General features: G+C 42.0%; 1 protein-coding gene across 2 annotated transcripts in view; it reads right to left on the bottom strand.

The window, feature by feature from the left end:
• The window catches only part of GREM2 (gremlin 2, DAN family BMP antagonist), a 38629-nt gene continuing 16836 nt past the window's right edge, over nt 1-21793 (bottom strand). The window contains exons 2-3 of one of the 2 annotated variants that reach the window (XM_056486930.1): nt 4899-5038; nt 1-2813 (exon numbers count right to left, since the gene is read on the bottom strand). In XM_056486930.1, coding sequence (XP_056342905.1) covers nt 2306-2812 — 507 coding nt within the window. In that variant the 5' untranslated portion in view covers nt 2813; nt 4899-5038 and the 3' untranslated portion in view covers nt 1-2305. The remainder of the gene's footprint in view (nt 2814-4898; nt 5039-21793) is intronic. The other variant, XM_056486929.1, reaches the window with a different exon arrangement.

Below are 21793 nucleotides of genomic sequence, written 5' to 3'. Positions count from 1 at the left end.
TGCCATATAACCCTAGAGTAGCTTTATTATTTAATCTATAATTTAATAGTTGACCTATAAAATAATTACATTATACTTAAAGCATTTCTTCATTTTTTGTTTTCATTTATAAAACAAGAATTAAATACAGTTTTAACCATTACAAGCTCAACTCAGTTTTTACATAAACACAGCCCCTAGAAAGGAGCTTTAAGCTGCAGCATATTCATATTGCAAACTGGTGAAAAACCCAGGCAGGGTATAGCTTAAAGGTAAAGATTCTTGCACGTTTTTCTTAAGTGAATTTACTAGGGTGCTTTTCTCTCTCTGGTCCAGGATGTCTGACTTTCAGTTCATTCCTTTCAAGTGAAGACTGAGATCCACAGAGTCACACTAGACTACACTGCCACCTTCCCCCTCTGCACCCCACCACACCCTCACTCTCCAGGCTAGTCTGAACTGTGCCCACCCTAGGGCTGGCATGATGCCCCAGGGCAGCAGCAATAGCCCCTAGAGCGTTCCCTGTGCCCTTCTGACACGATGGAAGGTCACGGCAGAAAAGCGACGCCTGTTCCTGTAACAGGGCTGCCAGACCCACCAACCTCACCCTGCCCACGCCAGCCCCGGTAAACCGCTTGGAGCTGGGGTGGGGATCAGCCCTGAAAGCCTCTTAGGGAGCCCTGGGCCACGGAGGGGAGACCTGCGGCTCTGGAGCCCCGGCTGCGACAGGGCTGAACGCTTTAACCCTTGAAGTGCTGCATGTGAAAGGCTGGTGGGGAGCGGCTCCGGCTGCAGATGCTGAACTGCGAGACATGCTCAGGGAGCCGCGTGTCATCTTTAATTTGTGAGCTTCAGACATCTGCGGGAGGACTGCCTTTGGTTTGGGGGAAGGGGCTGGCTTGACACAGGATTTTGATGCAGCTGGGACTAATACAGATCAGAACTGTAACAAATGGGGTATACAGGACATGTTAAACTCCACCAACTGAATAACAACATAGTATGATTTAAAATGAACTGCAAGTGTTCACCAACACTTATTGTGCAGGTCCCAAAAACTGAGCGGACCACCAATAGTGTAGCAATTACCACTTACTCTCTCCCATTCCAGTGACCTATTCCAGCAGCACTGACTGAGGCGTTTGTCCTTTAACACTAACACATTAAACATGGTTTCCAATCATGGGAAAGACGCCACTCCCAAAACTTGATGACACTTATGTAGCTTTTGTATTCAGTCCAGCAATGACCGAACTTTGTCCTTTGTGTGACAGTGCTTTTATATCTTCGGGGACACATCACCTCCCTAAGTGATCTCTCCCACTACCCTTCCACCTCCCCTGGTTTGAGCAGGCATAAATATAAGGTCATAAGTAGATGTTGTCTTTTTTGGAGCAAGAAACACACACATGTATCTAACGTACAAAAACCTACCAAAAGCATAATAAAACCATGTCCATTTTAAGCCAGGCAGCCGACCTAGCAACTGAGACTCTTAACATATTTTAATCGCTGGCATACTCTGCCACAAGAAAAACATACATGGCTAGGTCTATAATACTTTAAACAGCTGTTTACTATAGCTAGGTTACAAAATAAACACTGCTGCAGAGGCCATGTGTTCAATATACTCTAACCACAACAGCATCAGAACCCACCCTCAGTCTGCTCTGTGGTCACCGTGGCTCACCCAGCGCCTCACCCTCTTCCCCTTGCTTCTGATCTGCCGTTCAAACAACAAACCCAGAGCCATTTGTCATTGCACAATTGAAGTCTGAAGGAGAGGAGCCTCATCAGAGTCTCGCTTGCTTTTCACACATTACTCCTCGTTACTTTCCCTCATCTGTATCCCCCAGTCCTGGGCAGAACCCCAGCGTTTCTGAGTGAGAGAAGCAAGCTCCAGATCAAAGCACAGGGAAGGCGTTCTCAGCTTGTGGAGGGAACTGGAGTGTAGGGCAGAGGGCTTTACTCCACACAGTGGAAACATTTAATGCTGGATTCAGCCAACTGGTCACTTGGATGATCAATCCCAACTTCTGTGAGCCTGCTCCACTCCAGAAGATTCAACTGCCAGATGATATTTAAAATACAATGAAACTTTATGGTGAAGTGCCTAACACAGCCGGTTAAAAAGCATTATTCCAGCAGGCAAGTGACAAGGAGTCTTTCCTTGCTGGAGAGATGCCTCCTGAAAGAAAACAAAACACCAAAAAAAAAATGGAAAAGAAGAAACAAACCAACAAAACGGACAGTCTGCTCAGTGGGAGAGGAGAGGCAGCAGTAAAGCCGATGGAAGCAACACCAAGCAGCAGCTATGCGCCTGTTCTCACAGTTTGCCCGAGCTGCTCAGATTCACAGACATGCACCGGCACTGCTTGACCTTCTGGATTTTCTTGAGTCGGAAGGGCGGGTCCAGCTCGGGGCACTCCAGCTGCACGGTGGAAGAGGTGACCTTGTGCGGCTTGCAGAAGGCGCAGGACTGGAAGGACTCCTCCTCCCTGCGGACGTGCCGCGGGATGTAGAAGGAGTTGCACTGCCCGTAGCAGAAGCGGTTGATGACGGTGCGGCTGATGCAGCCCTCCTCGCTCACAGTCTGCCGCAGCGGCTGCGTCTTGCACCAGTCGCTCTTGAGGTACTTCCTCTCGGTGACCACCAGGGCCTCCTGGCTGGACGCCAGCACCTCCTTGTTCAGCTGCTGCCGGCGCTCCGAGTGGTTGCTGCTGCTGCCCTTGTACGGGGACGGGATGGCACCCGCGGGGCGGCTTTTCCTGCCGTCCGCTGCTCGAACCAGCGCCGCCATCAGGAGAACGGACAGGGCGAATCTCCAGCCCATCCTGCAAGGGCAACACAGGGCACGTTAGGGGGAGCGTGTCTTCGAACCACAGGAGGAATGCAGCTGGTACCTCACGCACGCTTTTACAAGTGGAGATCTTATCGCCTTTGTAATCCCATCGCTTTTCCTAGATTAGCTCCATTCTCGGGTGATTACTTATCATGAAGAGGCCAGGCCCTTTGGAAGGTCACATTGCCCCCCTCAGCCCTCCCCAAACTCTCCCACTGCTATTTTCCCCCACGGGGACACTAATGCTTTCAGAGCTGAAGTGGTGGTTTTACAGAAGCTTCAGCCAGAAACCCTTCCTCCTGCTCTGTGAAATCCTGGCCCAAACAGCTGGGCAACCTCCTGGCTAGCAAAGGCTCAGGAGACTCTTGCCAAGATGGTGAGAGCTGATTTGGGGATGGCAGGGGAGAGGAGAAGGGAATACTAGGTTACACAAAGTGCACGCCCAGGTCTCTTCAACCCCCAAGTCCCAGCCCAGCCTCATTGCCCGCAGAAGTAGCAAGGGGTGTCCAAAAAACTATTTTTATTATTCTAAATTGCTTCTGACGTCTCTTAGGGCTCTTAGGGCACTTACAGGCTTGTATTTGTTGTCTTTGTACGAGGCCAAAACCTTGATGGATTTATTTTTGCAGTAAGAGGAAATGCTTAAACACAACTTTGAGGACTTCACAACTGCAAGGCCTCTTGGGCAAATGGTTTAAGAAGGTTTGTAAACATGAGAGGATTCAATATTTATTTTAGATTTTAAGGAATAGGTTAGAGCACAAGCTTGTTGCTAAGTTAAAATAGTCAGCCAGATGGCAAAAAATGTTTTTCCTATGGTTGTCTATTACGTGTTCATGTTCTGTGGAGCATCTCTTACCAGCTCTTGTCCAATTCATTTTAGTAATCTGTCTCAATGTGCTTCCAGAACATCAGACTAAGTGTACTCAACTTCCTTATAAAGTCAATGCTCACTAGTGAACTGCTCATTTGTCAGCTCATTTCATATCACTCTCCCTGGGAAAGGAGAAAGGAGGGCCTCTTCAATGCCAGAAGTGGGTGCACAGAAGCTTCCCATTTGGAGACTAGAACACTTCCAAGTCTTTCTGAAGTGCTCTATTCACCTTTATTCTTAGTGGACATTTTTATAGTGTACAGAAGAAAGACTTATCTCTCTCCTCACAATAAAGCTTCAAATCCTTCCAAGTAATGATTTTAATTTTTTTTCCTTTAGAGAGATGCCTAGACAAAAAAACTACCATCACATGATAATTATAATGTCTAACACTACAGGCACTTCAGATGTTGCATATGTACTCCCATCTGGAAAAGATGTCACTTTCCAAACAAGACACAAAAATATTTAAAAAGTGTTTGCAGTAAAGGTGCAGAAGAAGACAACAATAGCAGTAACAAATGCTTCTCACCTAATTAAGCAGACCTAACATGTTTGACTTCTGTGGAGATAAAGAAACTACTCTAGCAGACTAGGTGAGATAACATGGCTTAAGGTTATTTTCCAAGTCTACAAGATCTCAAAGTCAGATTTGGACTAAGTTTCTAAGAGGGGAAGCCTGAAGTGCTAAAGGAAACAAAAGTGCTAATTGTATAGCTGCAAACAGAGGATGTTCTGACACAGAGTTAAATTTCACCAGTGTATGCTTGAAACAGAACCACCTTTAAATGGAAACGGTATTTCTAAACCACAAAAAAGTTCATTCATCTGCAACCATGCCATCTCCCCACTGAATACTAACTGTAGCCATGGGTACTTTAAATCAGTGGCCTATTTTCACACTGCTTAGCATTCAGCATGCAAGTCCAGAAGTTTTGTCCAGAGTCTTTAAACGAAGCAAGACTAGACTTGGCTTTGCTGGCAGGTATTGTCGCCAAGTCCACTGGATGTCAACCCACACAGCCAGGCCAAAACCTAATCAGGTAATTAGTTTCAGTTGAATATAGTGTTCCATGCTTCTTTTAAATTGCACTCATGTTATTCTGCACTGATGGCTGCATTTCAGTAGTAGATAAAACAACTGATTCCCAATGCTTTGTGTTTTATATAGAAAGAGAAGGAAAAGAAACCAGATTTACAAACCTTTGTGTTCTAGAAAAACCTTCTAGAAAAAGACAGAGGTGAGCTCTCCACAAGATGCCTTATGCTGTATTTCTCAGGCATACTCTTCTATTCTTTTGAAACACAAGGGATACTGCCTCTCCAGTCTCATTTCTCTCATCCTGGCATAGAAGACGACAGCAAAGGTCAGAAGGAGAGACACACCCTTCCCCCCAGCCCCCCTCTCTTTTCTTGGGATGATCTTTAAGGTTTATTCCAACTTTCATGACTCTACAATTCTATGAAACCCTGTGTTACCACGCCTGCCCTTTCTCTTAAAATGCAGCTTGAAAGGACATGTTTCCTTTTTGTGTCAAGAGTGGTGGTCAAGCAGAAATCCTATGCAGGAATTCAGGAAAGCTGACAGAGAACTAACAACTCAAAGTCTACAATATAGAGAAATACTATAGCAGTATTCTAATTGCTTAAATGGTTTTATGTAGGCATGGAGAGCCATTCAATAGAGTAAGTAGGATTTATTCAGTAAGTCTGTGTTTATAACTAATAAAGCATTATTAATCAAAGCCACTATTGTACAGTTATAAACCAAACACTGCAATACGTGCAAGTACTTCTACAGACAGGTAGACACCACTTATTTCTGTCATTGATCCTTTATCAAACTTGAACCTTGAAATATCTACATAATAGAGGAATAATCTATTCTACACTAGCAGGTCAAATGTGCATTCTGTCAGATCGTGGAATTTCTAATCACAGTGTTACCCCTTACTAGCCTGCAAATCACCCCTTTCTAAGCCCTGGCACACAAATCCCCTATTCAAGCAAGTAAGGGTGCAAACAAGGTCACACGGTGCCAGCACCTTGCCAAGGACTACACATATATTTTCAGCACTCACATGCAAAGAGAAGAGAAACTTCAGGACTCCCAGAGAAAGAGAACATTTTGGCAAACTCAATTTGAATGCAAAGCAAGACAGTGAATGCTGTCTGTCTGCAGACAGAGCGGGATGAGGAGAAACACAAAACGTATTGGAGGAGAATCTGGCTTTTGGCAAGGACAGGGCAGTTCTGCCCTACTTAGATGGAACAGAATGAAACAGCATGTGGCTGAGACCTTGCAAGTGAGAACTGCCTCAAGAGACCAATGCCCCTACAACTTGCACCAATGCCAGCCTGGACCCCCCATTCCTGCTGCACTGGGGGTCCCCATAGTGGCAGCTCCTTTGGGACAGTTTTCAACTTCTTCAAGCGTTGTTGCCAGCTGCTGCCAGTTCCCCCCATGCCTTTTTTCCAGTGTGTGAGCTGAGAATAACTTAGCCTTAGACAAGACACCCAATGAGGCCTGGCTGCGTTTACAGATCACATGGCAAGCTTTTCTCTCAGCATCAAGTATAAGCTCATAAACTCATCAAACCAAACATGCTGGAGCTAGGCTATCAGGCCTAGGAGCGTAAAAAATCCTTGGCCATGGAAGCAAGAGTGTCAAAATCCAGCTCTGTCATGCAGAGATCAGATCACTGTGCTAGAAGGGAAGACCCAGGATCATGTGTCTGCCCTTACTTAGCTTTATTTCTTCTTTGTATCCAATTACTGTGTAATGTAAAGTACCTACCAAGGCAGGCTCCCTTTTGCATACCGACTTTCTGGCCCTATAACTCATGCATTCTTGAAAGTAATCCAGCTCCAGAGCAGGACAGGCAGTCATGTAACCCCCAAAACAGCTTATAGCTTTGTGCTTAGGGAAGTTGTCTCTGGATTTGCTTTCAGAATTCAACGTCATCATTTTTGGAGAAGTCTCCCTGAGAAGAAATGGGTGTTATGGTCTGAAAGGCAGGGCAGAGGTAACACCAGTGCCCATCTGTGCTGAGTGGCCACTGATGTTTCCTCTAGTTTTCAAAGTCATGACCACTTTCTCAGCTCAGGATGCAGATTCTGACTGGGAATTCCTGTTTTGAAGATCAGCTTATTTCAAGGTTGCAAGTGGACAGAAAGAGAGAGGGATGTAATAGATAGATCACTGTGATATTTTATGTTAGCTGCTCAGGAGGTGTGAAACCCATTTGTTTGCTTTAGCACCTACAAAGCACTCAGCATTATCAGCATTGCTAGAAGCATCCAACTCCCTGATACAGGTATGATACAATCATCTCTTTACCAGGCCTGTCTGGAGGGAATGCAGAAACAAAAGTCACAGGATACTTAAAACAAAACAAAACATAGCAAAACACAACAACAAGCAAAAGCACCCCTATCTACTAAAAAACCCAAACCACAACCAAAAAATCCAAACCTGCAAAACCTGTCTTACCATGGAATTTGGGACTCTACCTATTCAGATTAATCACAGTCTACATTCATGAAGAAGATTTAGTACTATAAACCTACCATACACCATCAGAAGTACAGTCTCAAGTATTGTCAGAGCCAGTGGCTTGGAAGATAATAAACAAGTTCAGAGATTTTTTAGCTTTTGGAAAAAATTTAATTTAATTAACAGCTGAAGAGCTTCCCTTGGACAATTATTTCTCTGTAACTACCTGCAAAAGGCAGGCATTACAGACTAGATTAAATCAGGTCCCATTATGCAGTACAGTACAAAGATGGCCACATTTGACCCATATCCCTTGCTTCCAGTTTCCACCCTGGAAACGTCAGAGACATGAGAACTCTCCTCAGAGATCACTTGAGTGTGGCTGAATGCAAGAAGCCCTGTTACCAATTTTTTTTTTCTAGTCCCCCCCTTACTTTCATATTAGACCTCATCAGAAAAAGAATCTGTATAAAACTATCATATGTGTAACAACTTAAGAACACAATGTACATGGTTAGTTCTCACATTTAAGATGGGACACAAGAAGTGCTCCTTGAAGACAAGCCAGGCAACAGCTTTTCAAAGAACTAAAACTTGGCTTTAGCAATAGATGGGGAAAGCCAGAAAATATCAAATTCTCTACCAGGAAGCCAAAAATGCTATTTATTTAATTTATTAATAGTTAGGCATGATTCTAATGGTAGAATGTTCTCATAAAGACTTCAGTAAAGACTAATCAGGCATCTTTGTGCAAGGGAGGTATTTGATGCTAACTTTTCTCTTTTAACTATCCTTTGGAAACTATTTCTCCCAACAGCATTAGCAATAACTGAACACTGTACTGTATCTCCTGTTGCAGAGACACGGGCGTCTTATTAAATCATTCCATCATTAATAGATTCCCATTACTAAATTGCCAGGAGCGAGGCCAGCTGCAACAACAAAACATGCAGGAGGCTAGGCAGACCAAACTTTTAAAAATGTAGAAAACACAATACTGCAGCTAGGATTCAGTTATTCAGATCTGCATTATAGCACTAGGTACCATGTACAACACAGTGCTTTTCTAAACCACTGCTCAAAACACAAAAGGCAGCAATTATTTAAATGCAAATAATTCATGCCATTACAGAAATTTTACAGTCAGAATTTTTTCCATTCTTGTCCTCTAAGAACCCTCTATAGTGATTTGAAAGAAAGCTATTTTGTTGCATCACAGCCCTAATAGTAGATGGTTGGGGGAGAAAACATTTCTTTCAGACTTAATAAATTCCTAGATCCTTCCTCCTCTCCATCCTTCTCTCTCCCTTCCACAAAGCAGATCCATCCTTTTCTCTTGCACCAACATCTCTTCCCCAGAGAGTCAAGACTGCCTACAGGGAACACCATGAAGTTTTGAAAGAACCAGGAAAGGTCCTCCTGCAGGCTAGATGTGTCAGGAGCCACACTCTACTGTGCAAGCTCTTGCTTTGTCTTTTGAAAAGGGGAGATGAAGAACAGGAGAGCATTTCCCCAATAATGCCAGAACTCGGAAGTTTTCCTAATCAAGGCAGTTCCTGAAAACAATGAACTTAAAGTATTGAAAAACAAAGTAAATCATCAACACAATGGATATATGTAGAAGACACTGGTGGAGACAGTCTATGCTAGTTGAAAGAATGTTCCATTATACTAATTCAGCTCCCAGTTGCTTGACCCACCTGATTCTGCCTGCATAGATGAGGGGAGAGAAGCAGATATTGTCTACCCCAACTTTAGTGAGGCTTTAACACTGTCTCACAACATCCACACAGGCAAAGTCAGGCAGTGTGGGCTGGATGAGCAGTGATGTGGATTCAGAACTGGCTGAATGGCAGATCCCAGAGGGTCATACCCAGAGGCACTTGGTCAAGTTGGAGGCCTTGTGGTGTGTCCCAAGGTCCAGCACTGGGCCCAGTGTTGTTTGCCTTGTTCATCAATGACTCAGGTGAAGGGGCAGGTGTCTCCTCAGCAGGTTCACTGACAACACAAAGCTGGGAGGAGGGGCCAATACCCCAGAGGCTGTGCAGCCCTTTGGAAGGACCTCTGCAGGTTGGAGAGATGGGCAGAGGAGCACTGGCTGATCTTTAATCAGGGCATGTGCAGGGTCCTGCACCTGGAGAGGAATAACCCCAGCACCAGCACAGGCTGGGGGCTGAGCTGCTGGAAAGCAGCTCTCTGGAGAAGGACCTGGGGGTCCTGGTGGACAACAAGCTGTCCAAGAGCCAGCAGTGCCCTTGTGGCCAAGAAGGCCAATGGTGTCCTGGGATGGATTAGGAAAAGCATTGCCAGCAGGTCGAGGGAGGGTTCTGCCCTTCTAATGAGCCCTGGTGAAGCACATCTGGAGTACTGTAACCAGTTTGGGATCCTCAGTAAAACGAAGATGATTAAGGGACTGGAAGCTCTCTCTTACAAGGAAAGGCTGAGGGAGCTGGGCCTGTTCAGCCTCGAGAAGAGATGACTGAGAAGGGACCTCATCAATGCCTAAAATATTCTGAAGGGAGAGTGCCAAGAGGATGGAGCCAGGCTCTTCTCAGTGGTGCCAAGCAATAAGGCAAGAGGCAACAGAAACTGATGCATGGGAAGTTTCATCTAAATATGAGGAAGAGCTTCTTCACTGTGCAGATTACCATGCAGTGGAACAGATTGCCCAGGGAGGTAGTGGAGTATCCCTGGCTGGAGACATTCAAGAATTGTCTGGACTCAATTCTGTGAAATGTGCTCTAGTATGACCCTCCTTGAGCAGGAAGGTTGGACCAGATCAGCCACTGTGGTTCCTTCTAACCTTACTTTGTGATTATGTCCATGATAAATACAGTGCTTCCCAAAAAACACACACACATATAATAGATGCAATTACTAAGGCCCTAATTAGAAGAAAATAATGCAGGAAACAATGCTGCAAGTTTTGTTGTTTTGGGTTCTTTTTCAGGCTAAATGTTAGCCAGGTAATACAGTAAAAAAAGCCACTATCAACTTCATATGACCCTGTAATTATCAGTAGCAAAGATTTTGATTCAACAATTGTCTCAGCATTTATCATTTTAAAACAGGAAAAGTGAAATAAAGAGAAGGAATGAAAGCTGCAAGATACGTAAAAGCAAAGTCATCCTATAGTATCTGTGGTAATGTAGCAAAGCCTTTCATAGGGGATTAGGAACACAAAACTGATCAAATACTAGCAGGTAACTGGACAAAGGGGGGGTTTTGTATCATTGTGATTAAAAGCCCTAACTTTTGTTGCTATTTCAGCTTCAGGAACTTGTGGTTTTAGAAACAACCACAGACAAATGTCTGCCTGGTGAGCACATGTGAATTGTCCCAAGCAGAGTGAGATGTCCTACTCAGAAGTGTCTGGGTAGTCATCAGTACTGGCAGCATATGCAACACTAGGGAAAAAAAGGGGGAGTGGGAGGAGGGAAAAACCCACAAAATAAAACCAGATTTCTGCTAGCTGTCCATAAGGCTGATTCTCTTCTTCACAACCTGGTTTTGAAGAATGCTACAGTCAGGGGGTGGAAGGAATGGATACAAGGAAAGGTCTTTGGAAACTATTGATAATTCTCCTATGAATCTAAAAAATGTCTCTCTGCAAGAGTGAACTTATTTGAAAAGATACTTGGTCTCCTTCTCAGTGTTTCTCAGCTTTTCAGCACAAGATAAAGAGCCCCAAAGAGGAAGTCAGTTCTGTTTGCATATGAACATTTTGTCCAGAAAGTAAAAACAGCCTACATTTAACTTTATTCTTCTATGTCAAAGGCAGCTGTTAAACTCCCATTTGGCAGCATTTCATTCAGGAGGAAACAGCAGACTTCTGCCCTTGGGAAACTACAAACTAAATCTGAAGGGAAGCGGTGGCTTGAGCAAATGTCTTCATTTGTGACCATCCCTCAGCCTGTTGGGAAGGAGGACAGTCAACACAAGAATGGGGGAAGTTCAGTATTTAAACACAATAGCTCATTTCGTTGCTTCCTCACTGGAGAATCAATGCTACAAAAGACTATTTTGCAATGAACAGTCTCCATCATATTTTTGTTGTTTGCATTACAACAGAACATAGAAATCTCATCCAAGACCAATGCCTGACTAAGCGACACAACTTCAAATGTTTGTAGACTGACTTGGTGAGCAACATATGGCGGGACCAGAACTGAGCTCAGAGGGGAAGTGAGTTACTGGAGGTCAGAAATTAACTGAGAATGGACTGTTTCCAACATCTTTCAATTACACTGCATGGCACCAATACTCTTCTTTTTGCAAAGAAATACAGATTTGTTACCCTTAGGCAAGCTTTTCTTTAAAAACATTTTACTCTTGTAAATGAAAATTATTTTGTATGAAAATTTCCAATATAGCTTCCCTGAGTTTTGATAGAACAGGGATGGAGTTAGGAGCTTAATTTCTTTGTGGCTTCAAACAACATACAACTCCTAGAATGCACAGCTCATTTTGTAGCCTCAATAAAGGGAGATGGCCATTAATCTTCAATATTTGCTCCTTATGGTACTTGCACCATTCTACAAAGGGGGCATTTGAATGAGTTCTGTTCTAGGAGAAAACTGAGATCTCTAAAGCAACATAAAAGTGCTCAAAAGAAGTGCTTGCTTCTCTTAATGATCAGAAAAATGCAAATACTTCTAAAAATCAGCAGGTGGAATGCAATCTTGTATATAAGAAACACTAGATTAATCAGCAGAGAAGTAACATTTAAATTTTTCCTTATTTTCTGGTAGATTCAGACAGTTTGATTCCTTCAGGCTCTCTGTCAAGATGCTATCCTCAGTTACCACATTATGACTCTGGTCATGTTCCTGTTTGAAAAATCTAAAATGTTATTGATAGTCTAGTCTTTATATTATGAATTTCTGTAAGCCAGTATTCTATTTATACAGTTGAAATACAGATGGTTCAAATAAGAATTGCTCTTATCCTAATATCCCACAGGCTAATCTTTCTATTAGGTAGTATGCAAATTCCCATACAAACAAAATTTCAGCTATATATCGCTCTGCTTTCCACTATGTCACTTGTAAGAATCATTTCAGCTGTATTTTCATACAGTTGTCTTAAAAAATGGCACAGATTTATTATTGCTTGGAGCATTTTCCATTTACATTTATCTCTGCTTAAATTTGCCTGACAAAGTGTCAGTCCTCCTGACTAAAACTTACAGCAGTTCTGGGACAGAATGCAGAAGATCTCTGCTAATGAGCAAATAAAACAAGCATTGACCCCATGCAGCCTGCCAGCTCCAGCCAGGTCTGTGCCATGCAAACATGTAACTAAGTGCCTTACCAGAGTTACTAGTTTCACAGAAAAGCACTTTTTCTCCTGGGTGAGGCTAAATATAGGGAATCCTCTCATCCTATTTTGCCTTTCCTTCAGTTTATAAGTAACACATCTGACACCACCTCACAATTAATTTTTTTCCTCTGCCAAATTTCAAAAGGTTTGGACAGCAAGACAGGTTTGAAACGTCTATTGCATTACACTAAGAATGTTTTCTCCTAGGGTACCCAGGGAGGCATGAAAAATCTTTCAGGGAAGGGGACAAGGGGAACAAGTCAGTGGTATCACAACTTAGAACAGGAGGTGTGAACAGTAAAGGGGATGTTTAGGGCTACTGTGGTGGACTGGCACACTGAACACACGCACAGAAAATCAGAGTTCATGAGCTCTAATGTTCACATGTAACACAAGACACCTTGACACAGCAGTGGGTCACCTCAAAGTTTTTAGTACATTCTCTCACCCAGGGTGTAAGCTGGCCCAACAGTGTAAAGCTTGTTTGCACTCTGTGTCAATGGAAGCCAAGCAGGGGCAAGTCACTGCTGCACACCATGCATGGTATTATCCTTAGGTTGTCCTGTAATGTTTTGTAACTCCTTTCATTTACAAACTGACTTAGGGAATTACCAGATGTTTTCTTCTTTCCCTAAGAGCACCAGCCTTCTCCTTGGCTTAGTTCTGCAGTTACTTTTTGTGGGTTAACCAATGGCCCATCACAATCCCTCTTTAATTAGTTTTGTTTCAAATGTTTAACTCAGCTGTGGGCTTTGCTCTGAAAGACTCTGTTCACTCAGGGTCTCTACAAGAAAAACTTGATGTATGCAACCAAAATGTAATTCACACCTGTAAGGGCTGAAAAGTACAGCAGCCACATGCTGTGATGGGGGTTTTTTGTGTTTTTGCAAGCCTAAAAACAAACATGACATTTGGAGTTCAAAACCTTTAGAGTTATACAGCTTCTTGGCTACACTAGTCCATACACAGTTGATGCCTTGATGCAAGTTCTTCAGTTTGGAAATATTTTGACCCTTGTTTTTTAATATATAAAAAATAATTTTTACTTCACTACATGTCTACTGACATTTCCAAACTGGCAGTAACCTTTTTGACTGTCACAGCTGTCACATGGACAAGAATAAATCATAGCAGCTTAATAGCTGTCAAAAGAAAAAAAATCTTTTGAGAGAAAAAAAATCTTTTGAGATACTGGGAAGTCAGGAACACAAATAAAATTTTAATTATATATGCACTATCAACATAAAATGCTAAATACCTATACACTTCAAAAGAACTGTCCAGAAATATTAGAAAACATATAGCACACGGAATGAATGGGCAAACTGCCATTTATGCACTTTTACTGGCAGTGTGTGTCTCAGCTAAAAGTAAATAGAAGAAAAATTGTCAGCTAAATGCTGTAGGATGATCTGTAGCAAATTTAGCATCCAAATACTGGAAATTTACTCTATCCCTCCCACTTCACACTGCTGGCAACACGTGGCTGTCCCATATCTATGTTCTTGTGGCTTTGATTCATGCTCAGATCAGTGAGTCTCCCTCTGTCTTTATAAACTGAATGTAAATATTTGCTCTGTCTGTATTCTGGTTTACAGACCTGACCAGCTACTGAATATGAAGGCTGTAATTCAATCACAGAAGGATCTGTTGCCATGTGTAAACTGGGATTTTATGTTTTATGACTTAGGCTTTGCAGAGCATCCATCTTCCTACTCACCTCCCCCTCTCCTTGCCCACGACTGAATTATAGTTCTGTCTCTAATTGAAGCCTAGTATTATTCTATTTCTCTTCTGTGGAGAGAAAGACCAGAGCTATCATTCTGAATACACAGCAAGCCACAGGAGCCTGAATGAGGTACTCTAATGACAGGTCCTCCTCCACAGCACATTTGCAGTCTTTCTGCTAATTAATTTGATTTCCTTTGTCTAGACTAACATAATACAGTGAGCTATGCTCATTTAAAGGGAGATCGTTAGCCTTTCAGTTCACTCCAAATGAGGAGGAAGGAAGAGTCAATAGACTGGAATCTGGGGGAGACTGACTGACTTTGGCCTTGACTACATCACTGCTTATGTTTTCACTTGACCAAGACTTTGTCTCCAGGAGAACCCGAGACAGCACTATCATCAGAGGAGAGACTATAATCAAAATCAGATATCGTCGGTATGTGCATGGCAAGGCAGTGGCAGCTACACAGAAGGGTTCTGTCCATGATGGACTGCAGTCAGCAGCTTTCTTCCTGGCAATCACTTGGCATTTGCTGTTCACAGCTCCTGACATCCTCGGAAGGCTGAACAAACATGTAATTAAAAACACACACGAGTTGATTGCTCCAGACTCCCTTCACAGAACAAAAGGAGATTCAGTAGTGTACCACTGGACTAGTACACCAGAAGCAAAGCTAGTAATGGAGCTAAAGAAGTAACTTCCTCACTATCTGGAAGGCCAGACCTACATTCACCAGAATGGTGACTGGAGAAGGGAGAAAGCCAACAGGGGCAATCACCAACCCCTCCTGCTCACACACCCACAGAAAAGTGCCAGAGCTCTCCTTCTGTAGATAGTTTCAGGACCACTTCTATCCCTGTAACCTCAGTTGCATTTATAATCTTGCAGCATCAGAGAGGATGGGCTCCAACTTCATGACTTACTGGCTGAGGGTTTATTTTTTTGGCTCATAGTAACGGGGCACCTTCTTTACCCAAACACCAACAGAAGATAAATTGCACCTGGAGGCTCTTTATTAACTTATTCTGACCTTGGTTTTTTTACAGTGTTTGGCCACAAGCCATTCAAAGTGTGTCACCACAGTTAAGCTTTGAGTATTTTTCCATTACTGATGCGTTCAAGATCAGCAGAAACAGACAGTAAGTAAAAGGAAATCCAAAGAGTCTTCTCTTTGGTTCTTTCAAAAAGCTAATCTCAGAAAGGTCAGGAAAGTATCTTGGAAGAGTTAGCCATCTAGCTATAAATTTCAGTGTGAGGTCACAAGCACCATTTCTCTTCAAGGTCTATTCAATGACTCTTCCCCAGTTCTACCTTAGCCAGCTCTTCCTTGAATCTATAGAAGAGAGAGACAACACTTCTGGCAATCTTGGATGACTTCAAGTTACCAAACAGAAGGAAAAGGATACCAAGACCCCATTGCATGTCAGTGCTTAATTTAATTGAGAGTAATGAATGGTCCAAGCAAAGCAGCAAAGAGCTTCCCTTCTGACACAATTACAACATGAGATCCTAGCTGGCAGGTCCACATGTGACCAGCAAATGCAAAACTGACTGAGAAGAGAGGGAACGAGTGATCAGGATGGTTGCCCATTCAGGGTTTGCTTTGGTTTCTTTTCTCTTATTACAAAGTAGTCAGAGAACATAGGCATTGCAGTTCACACCTTTCCTAACCACTTAGAGCTGGTTTAAGCATTTCATAAAGAAGCAGAAAGGAAGTTTGATCAGATGAAGGTTTTGTTCCATCAGATGAAAGTGCTTGTAATGGCTCAGCAACCAGATGCCATCTGTGACAGCCAAATAAGATGATCCCAAAGAAAATGCTCTGATCCATAGATTTAATCTGGTTCCTAATGAGTGATCACACACAGAGCTCACATATTCTTTTATGAGAGATTTAAATCAAAAATGCAAAAATCATTATGTATCTATGAACTAGGCTTTTCAAATATTTTTTCCTATGTCTTGGCTAAACAGTAGACTTTTTAAAGAATTTGTGTGTAATATGGGATTAAGAGGACAGGAATCTAAAACAAGGAATGAGGGAAAATATTTTCTGACACTATGAGAACTAGACATATTGAAAGCCTCATCTTGATATTGGAGCACTGGCCTCTGTCTCCACTTAAGATCAGCTAAATAATAACATTCTGAATTATCCCTTATTTTTTCTTTTCAATAAGGAAATGAAGCAAGGAAAAATTTGTTTTAAGATACTTTCAATGTAAAATTACTAAATCCTCAAAAGCCAAGAAGACATTTCAGAGTAAACATGAGACATGTTTTTGCCTCAATAATGGGAAAGCCCTAAAAAACACAAGTCAATTCAAAGTAGGGCCTTCAGGTGCTTTCAGTCCAAAAATGTCTGAATCTCTTTCTTTGAAAAAGTCTCTTTGAAAAAAAGTTTTGATCAACACTTCTGAAAACTTTCATTCCCACTGCGTGAAGAGACAAAAAAAGTTTCAACTGAACTTACCACAATTCCTGTAGTATGATGGACCTCAATGGGTCAGTGATAACCACAGCCCCATGGGACTTTCTATGCTTGTATTTTGAAAGGAGGCTCAGTAAAGAATTTGGTTTAGGAAAACAAGACTATGCTTCCTCTCTTCCCTTACTTAGTTTCAGAACAACAGCTTTTGCTTTGAGTGATTATTTCAGCTTCTGTAATTTTTCTCCAGCACAAAATTGTAGAGAAGCCTCACACATATCACATCAGTGATTTGGGCAGCATAAGAACATGGTGAATGTCAGAGCAACAGAACAGCAATTAGGAAAAACTTTATAAAAAATGCACCTAGCAAAGGTAAAGCTAAAAGCAGCTCACCTGTCTGAAAATCTAACTTGGCAAAACCCCTTCTCCTCAGAGGATCCTAAGAAGCACTTAATTAGCACAAAAACTGAAGAGTACTAATTGCTACTTGGCAAAAACTCAGTTTATTAAAAACACAGGGACATTTGTGGAGTTTTTTTTCCTTGTTTCCTACTCTCAAAATCAAACACTTTGTTCTACAACATGAATGACACAAAAAGCTACATCAAAGCAAGTGCACACTTCTGTATCTACATCTTTGTTATAAACTTGAAGGAGAGGACTCTTACACTTACCTAAGAAAATTTAAAAAAAAATTTAAAAAGGAGTGAGAATTAAAACATTAAATTGTATGGTTTAAGCAGAATGTGCAATAGCACTGCAGACTTAAAGCAGAAAAGAAATCAAGACAGGTGATTTTGAAATAATAGAAACAGACTTTAGAATGCAAGCTAATGTACAGCATAACTGTACAGAAGACATAAAGAGCTCTTCTCAATACTATAGTTTTAACAAGGTCTTCTCTATCTCTTTTCTCCACCCCCCCACAAAAACCAAAATATTATTTGTTTAAAGCCGCTTGCCAAATCCATGGCAAAGCATCTAAGAGAAACAAGAGATTTAGAGACACATTAGAAATAGGTGACAGGGACACACATATCACTGTGAGCAATCCAGAAAACACCTGTTCCCACACCTACAAGGCCTCCAGTTTCATTCTGGACTGTGACATTGCTCATGTGTCCACATGCCATGTTTCTGTAGGGTACAGCTGGGTAGGTGGTGGTGCTGTCTTCTGCCATTCACACAGAAGACAGATGAAGTTTGGGAGCCTCTCAGCAGCTTCCCAACAGCCCTGCTTTGTCATGTGGGTTTCACACACAGCCACCAGTGAGTGGGGGATGAACTGCACGAACTGCTTGCTACCAGCCATCCAAAAATGCAGCCAGTGGGGGACGCTACTTATCTTTCTTGCAACAAGCCTTTCAATCACATCTTCCCTGTTTACAAATGTAAACTCATGATTTCTGTACACACATGAACTAGAGATAATTTCACCCGCATTCCCCTCCCATTGTAAAAAAAGAAAAAATAAAATAAAAATAAACAACAAAAAAAAGCCAAAACAAAAGCAACCAAAATAAAAAACCAAACAAAAAAACCTCTAAAAATTGCAGAAAAGTTTAGAGAGAAAACGGAAAGCACAGATAGGCATTTACCATATTTTACAGTTAAAGCTAGATTATGAGGTAGGCATACCTGAAGGGAATTACAGTATCATATTCAACATTGTTTTGAAGTCATCAGGCTTTGAGGTATGGGGGGTGAGGTCTGTGAGGTCTTGATTTAAGCTCCCTGAATTATATCACCCTCCTTGACAGATTAAGAAGGTTAATTGTTCCACATTTTTGAGTCCAAATGAAGCTGATCACAGACCAAAACAATTAAAACCTATGCCTTTTCCCCTCAATTTTCCATTCTAATTTGAATACTGCAGCAAACTGGTTCAAATATATATTCCCACTATATATAGTCATTTTAGGACAGCAAAACTCCACTATCAGGAAGAGCAATGGCACACAGAAAACCCTGTATCTGACCTTGGGAAATAACCAAAACAGCAATTAACAGCTGGATATATTTCTGATTGCAAACCATGCTCCTCTGAGATAAAGCTTAAATCATCTTACGCCGTCACCCAGTCCAGGATGCAGTTTAAGTCCTCTACTGTGAGCCACTCACTCTGCTCCTGACCTCATTATCCCCCCCACCCAGGACACAGGCATGTGTGCAGCCACACAGTCAGCAAGACAAGTTTGCTGATCCAGCCAAAAAGGTTTGGCTTTTTCTGTTTTGCCTGCAGGATCAGTGGTGCTGCTGGGCTCCCCTGCCCATGCTGGGCTGCTCTGCCTTCCCAGCTCCAGCCTCCAAGCACTCTGCCTCCAACCAGTGGCCACACCACGCCCTGATACTCCTTCCAGACTGGGGCCTGGGAACGCTGTCACCCAACTTACCTGTTTCAGGGCGGAGGAGGCTAATGTAACTGGGAGGGTGTGGCTGATAAAGGCGGCGTTGACAGATGAAACTGCATGCTCTGGCTCCCTATAAGGGATGCATGGCCCTTATATCTAAATGGCCTGATATTAGTGGTACAGTCTGTGCCACTGCAGTCAGAAGGATTGATAATAATAATAATAACAATAATAATAACAGATAGAATAGAATAGAATGTGATGAGTAGTACCATTTCAGATGCCCAAGAGCATCACAAAAATGTTTGTTTAGGCTGACACATCAGAGACAGACCCTGTGAGAGATGCACACTCCTCCACAGTGGCCACTGGAAGCCAGGTGAGAGATGTGGGATATTTGAACAGGTACATGTGCTCGGGCAGCCAGCTCCCCATCAAAACCTCATCCTGGCATAAAGACACAAGAACTTGATTATGGCAAGTGTCTTAAACACTACAGCTCTGACTTATGACTACATTTCCAAAAGTGGTATGTGCAGTTTATCTCAAGTCCTCAATGGATATGGAGTACTTAAAAAGAGGATCTTTTATCTTATCTTGAAAATGTGCTCTGGAATTGTAGTGCAAAACTAAATATTAAACATGGAAAAAGAAGCATGAAAACTTACTCTAACTTTTCCATCCTAATGTCTAACTTTGGAGTGTCTTGCCTTTTAAGTGCAAAGGTTTCTACTGCCAAAACATCAGGGTTTTAACTGATTAAACACAACCACTGGTTACACTGCAAAAAAAATTATCTATATGATATATGAAACACTGATGTCTTCTGCTTCACTCTTTCTCCATTATCATCCTCCCTGTCCTAATATTTACCCTTGCTGGATTCTCCATGCCTGATCCAGAATACAACCTGGAAGACGGTGGCAAGGTGGCTCTTTCTTTGTATGAAGATGCTGTGTGCTCATGCAATTAATAAAACACAAAATTAAACAAAACTGAATTAAGGACAAACAAACAAACAAGTAGGGGGGTTTGGCAAAAAAAGTTGGAGGAAACACTTTTCCATTCTCTTTCCAGGTATTTGCCAGAATACTCATGAGACAGGACCAATCTGCTGGTTTATAGCTTGAAAAAAAAAAACCTTTTCCGAAATTATAATACACCTTGAATTTGTCCAACCTTCCTTTCAGAACAGAGAACAAGAGCTGTAAAAAAAGTTGGTCACTTGTTCTGCTATTGAATTCATGTGGATTTTTGCCCTCCCTGGGCAAAACATAAGTTTTGTTTCACGTGAGATGCTAAGAGAAGGAGTGATGCTGGTAATACCTGAATAAGGAAAACACAAGGCAGACATTCAGGAGCACTCATTCAGCAGAAGGCTGAAGCAGTCTTCATTTGGCCTCCTACTGCTTCTCAGGCTTCGATGCCAAAAAGCACCAGCTTGTACATCTGCCACCATACAGACACCACAATGACCAGTCAAAGGGAGCATGCCTTATCACATCCATTGAGCTTCTCCCTTGCCACTGTACAAAGGCACCTTCACTCTCCAAAAGCCTGGCTGATTCTGAGAACCACGTGGGCTAAGGCTTTCCATTTAACTACAGCTGCTTTTATGCAAGAATAAATGTAATATAATTAATAGTCAACAGATAGGACTAAGCTCTCATGCAGGCATGGGAGCATTTTAGTAATTAGGACTCTGATTAAGACAGGACAGCTTTAAACTAACACTGTAGAAGTTAAGCAAACACTTAATTGGCTTCCTGCATTCAGGCCTAAAAGCCTGTTAAAGTTCCCAGACCTTAGAAGAAAAGCATGGCAATGTACCCTGAACACCAGCAAGTCATAAGCACCAGGGAACACACCCTCTACCCACTTGTAATTAGAAAAAAGAGATGGAAATTGTAGGACAGTTGAATAAGTTTGAAGTGTATCAGCTGGCATTTAAACAGAGAAAGGTGCCTGCCATCTTATATGTATAGCCCTTATTTTTAATCAATTGTGAAGTAATATTTATTCTTAAAGGCTCAGTACTTCACTGACAGGTTTTTGTCAAACCGGCTTCCATACACTCCACCAATTTTCAATTGTTTCAGTGTGCACTGACATCTTTCACAATGGTCATCACAGTATGATGATCCAAACACATTCCACAGTAGACAAGAAACTCCTCTGCACCTGGAAATTAAAACAAAAAGCCAAAACCAGAAGCTAATCCAATTTATATGCTAAACTCAGATCTGTAACCACCACCCTTCACTGATGTTACAGTGAGGATGTTAAGGACAAATCAAGAGGCTATTTTTGGCCCTGAAAACATGTGTGCACAAATACAGAATGGAAAGTAGTAGATTATGAACTAGTTCTGGGCACCATGCTTCAGGAAAGCCATGCAGTCTTCCCAAGGGGAGGCAAGGAAGAAAGACAAGAGCATTTATATACACAGAAACCAACTCAATGTGGCAAGATTGCAGGAGTCAGTGATCTTTAATAGAAAGAAGCAAAGTCCAGAGGAGTAATGTTAATAACTTTTAAATGCATAAAAGGCAATTGCAAAGAACAAAGTTATGTTTTCAGTCTTCATAGATTCGAATGTAGTAATGTTAGCAAATAAGATTCCAGACAATATTCCTATTAGTAAGCACCACAATACAGATAGTGAGGCATTGGCATTGATTTGCCCAAGTTTGTAGATTTGTCATCAGAATTATTAAGGAAAATGTGACACAAAAGGAAAAAGCAAAATCACATCTTCCATGGATT

This window comes from Oenanthe melanoleuca, chromosome 3 (assembly GCF_029582105.1).
Source record: "Oenanthe melanoleuca isolate GR-GAL-2019-014 chromosome 3, OMel1.0, whole genome shotgun sequence".
NCBI classification, from domain to species: Eukaryota; Metazoa; Chordata; class Aves; order Passeriformes; family Muscicapidae; genus Oenanthe; species Oenanthe melanoleuca.
This window is presented reverse-complemented; position numbering and strand designations above follow the sequence as displayed.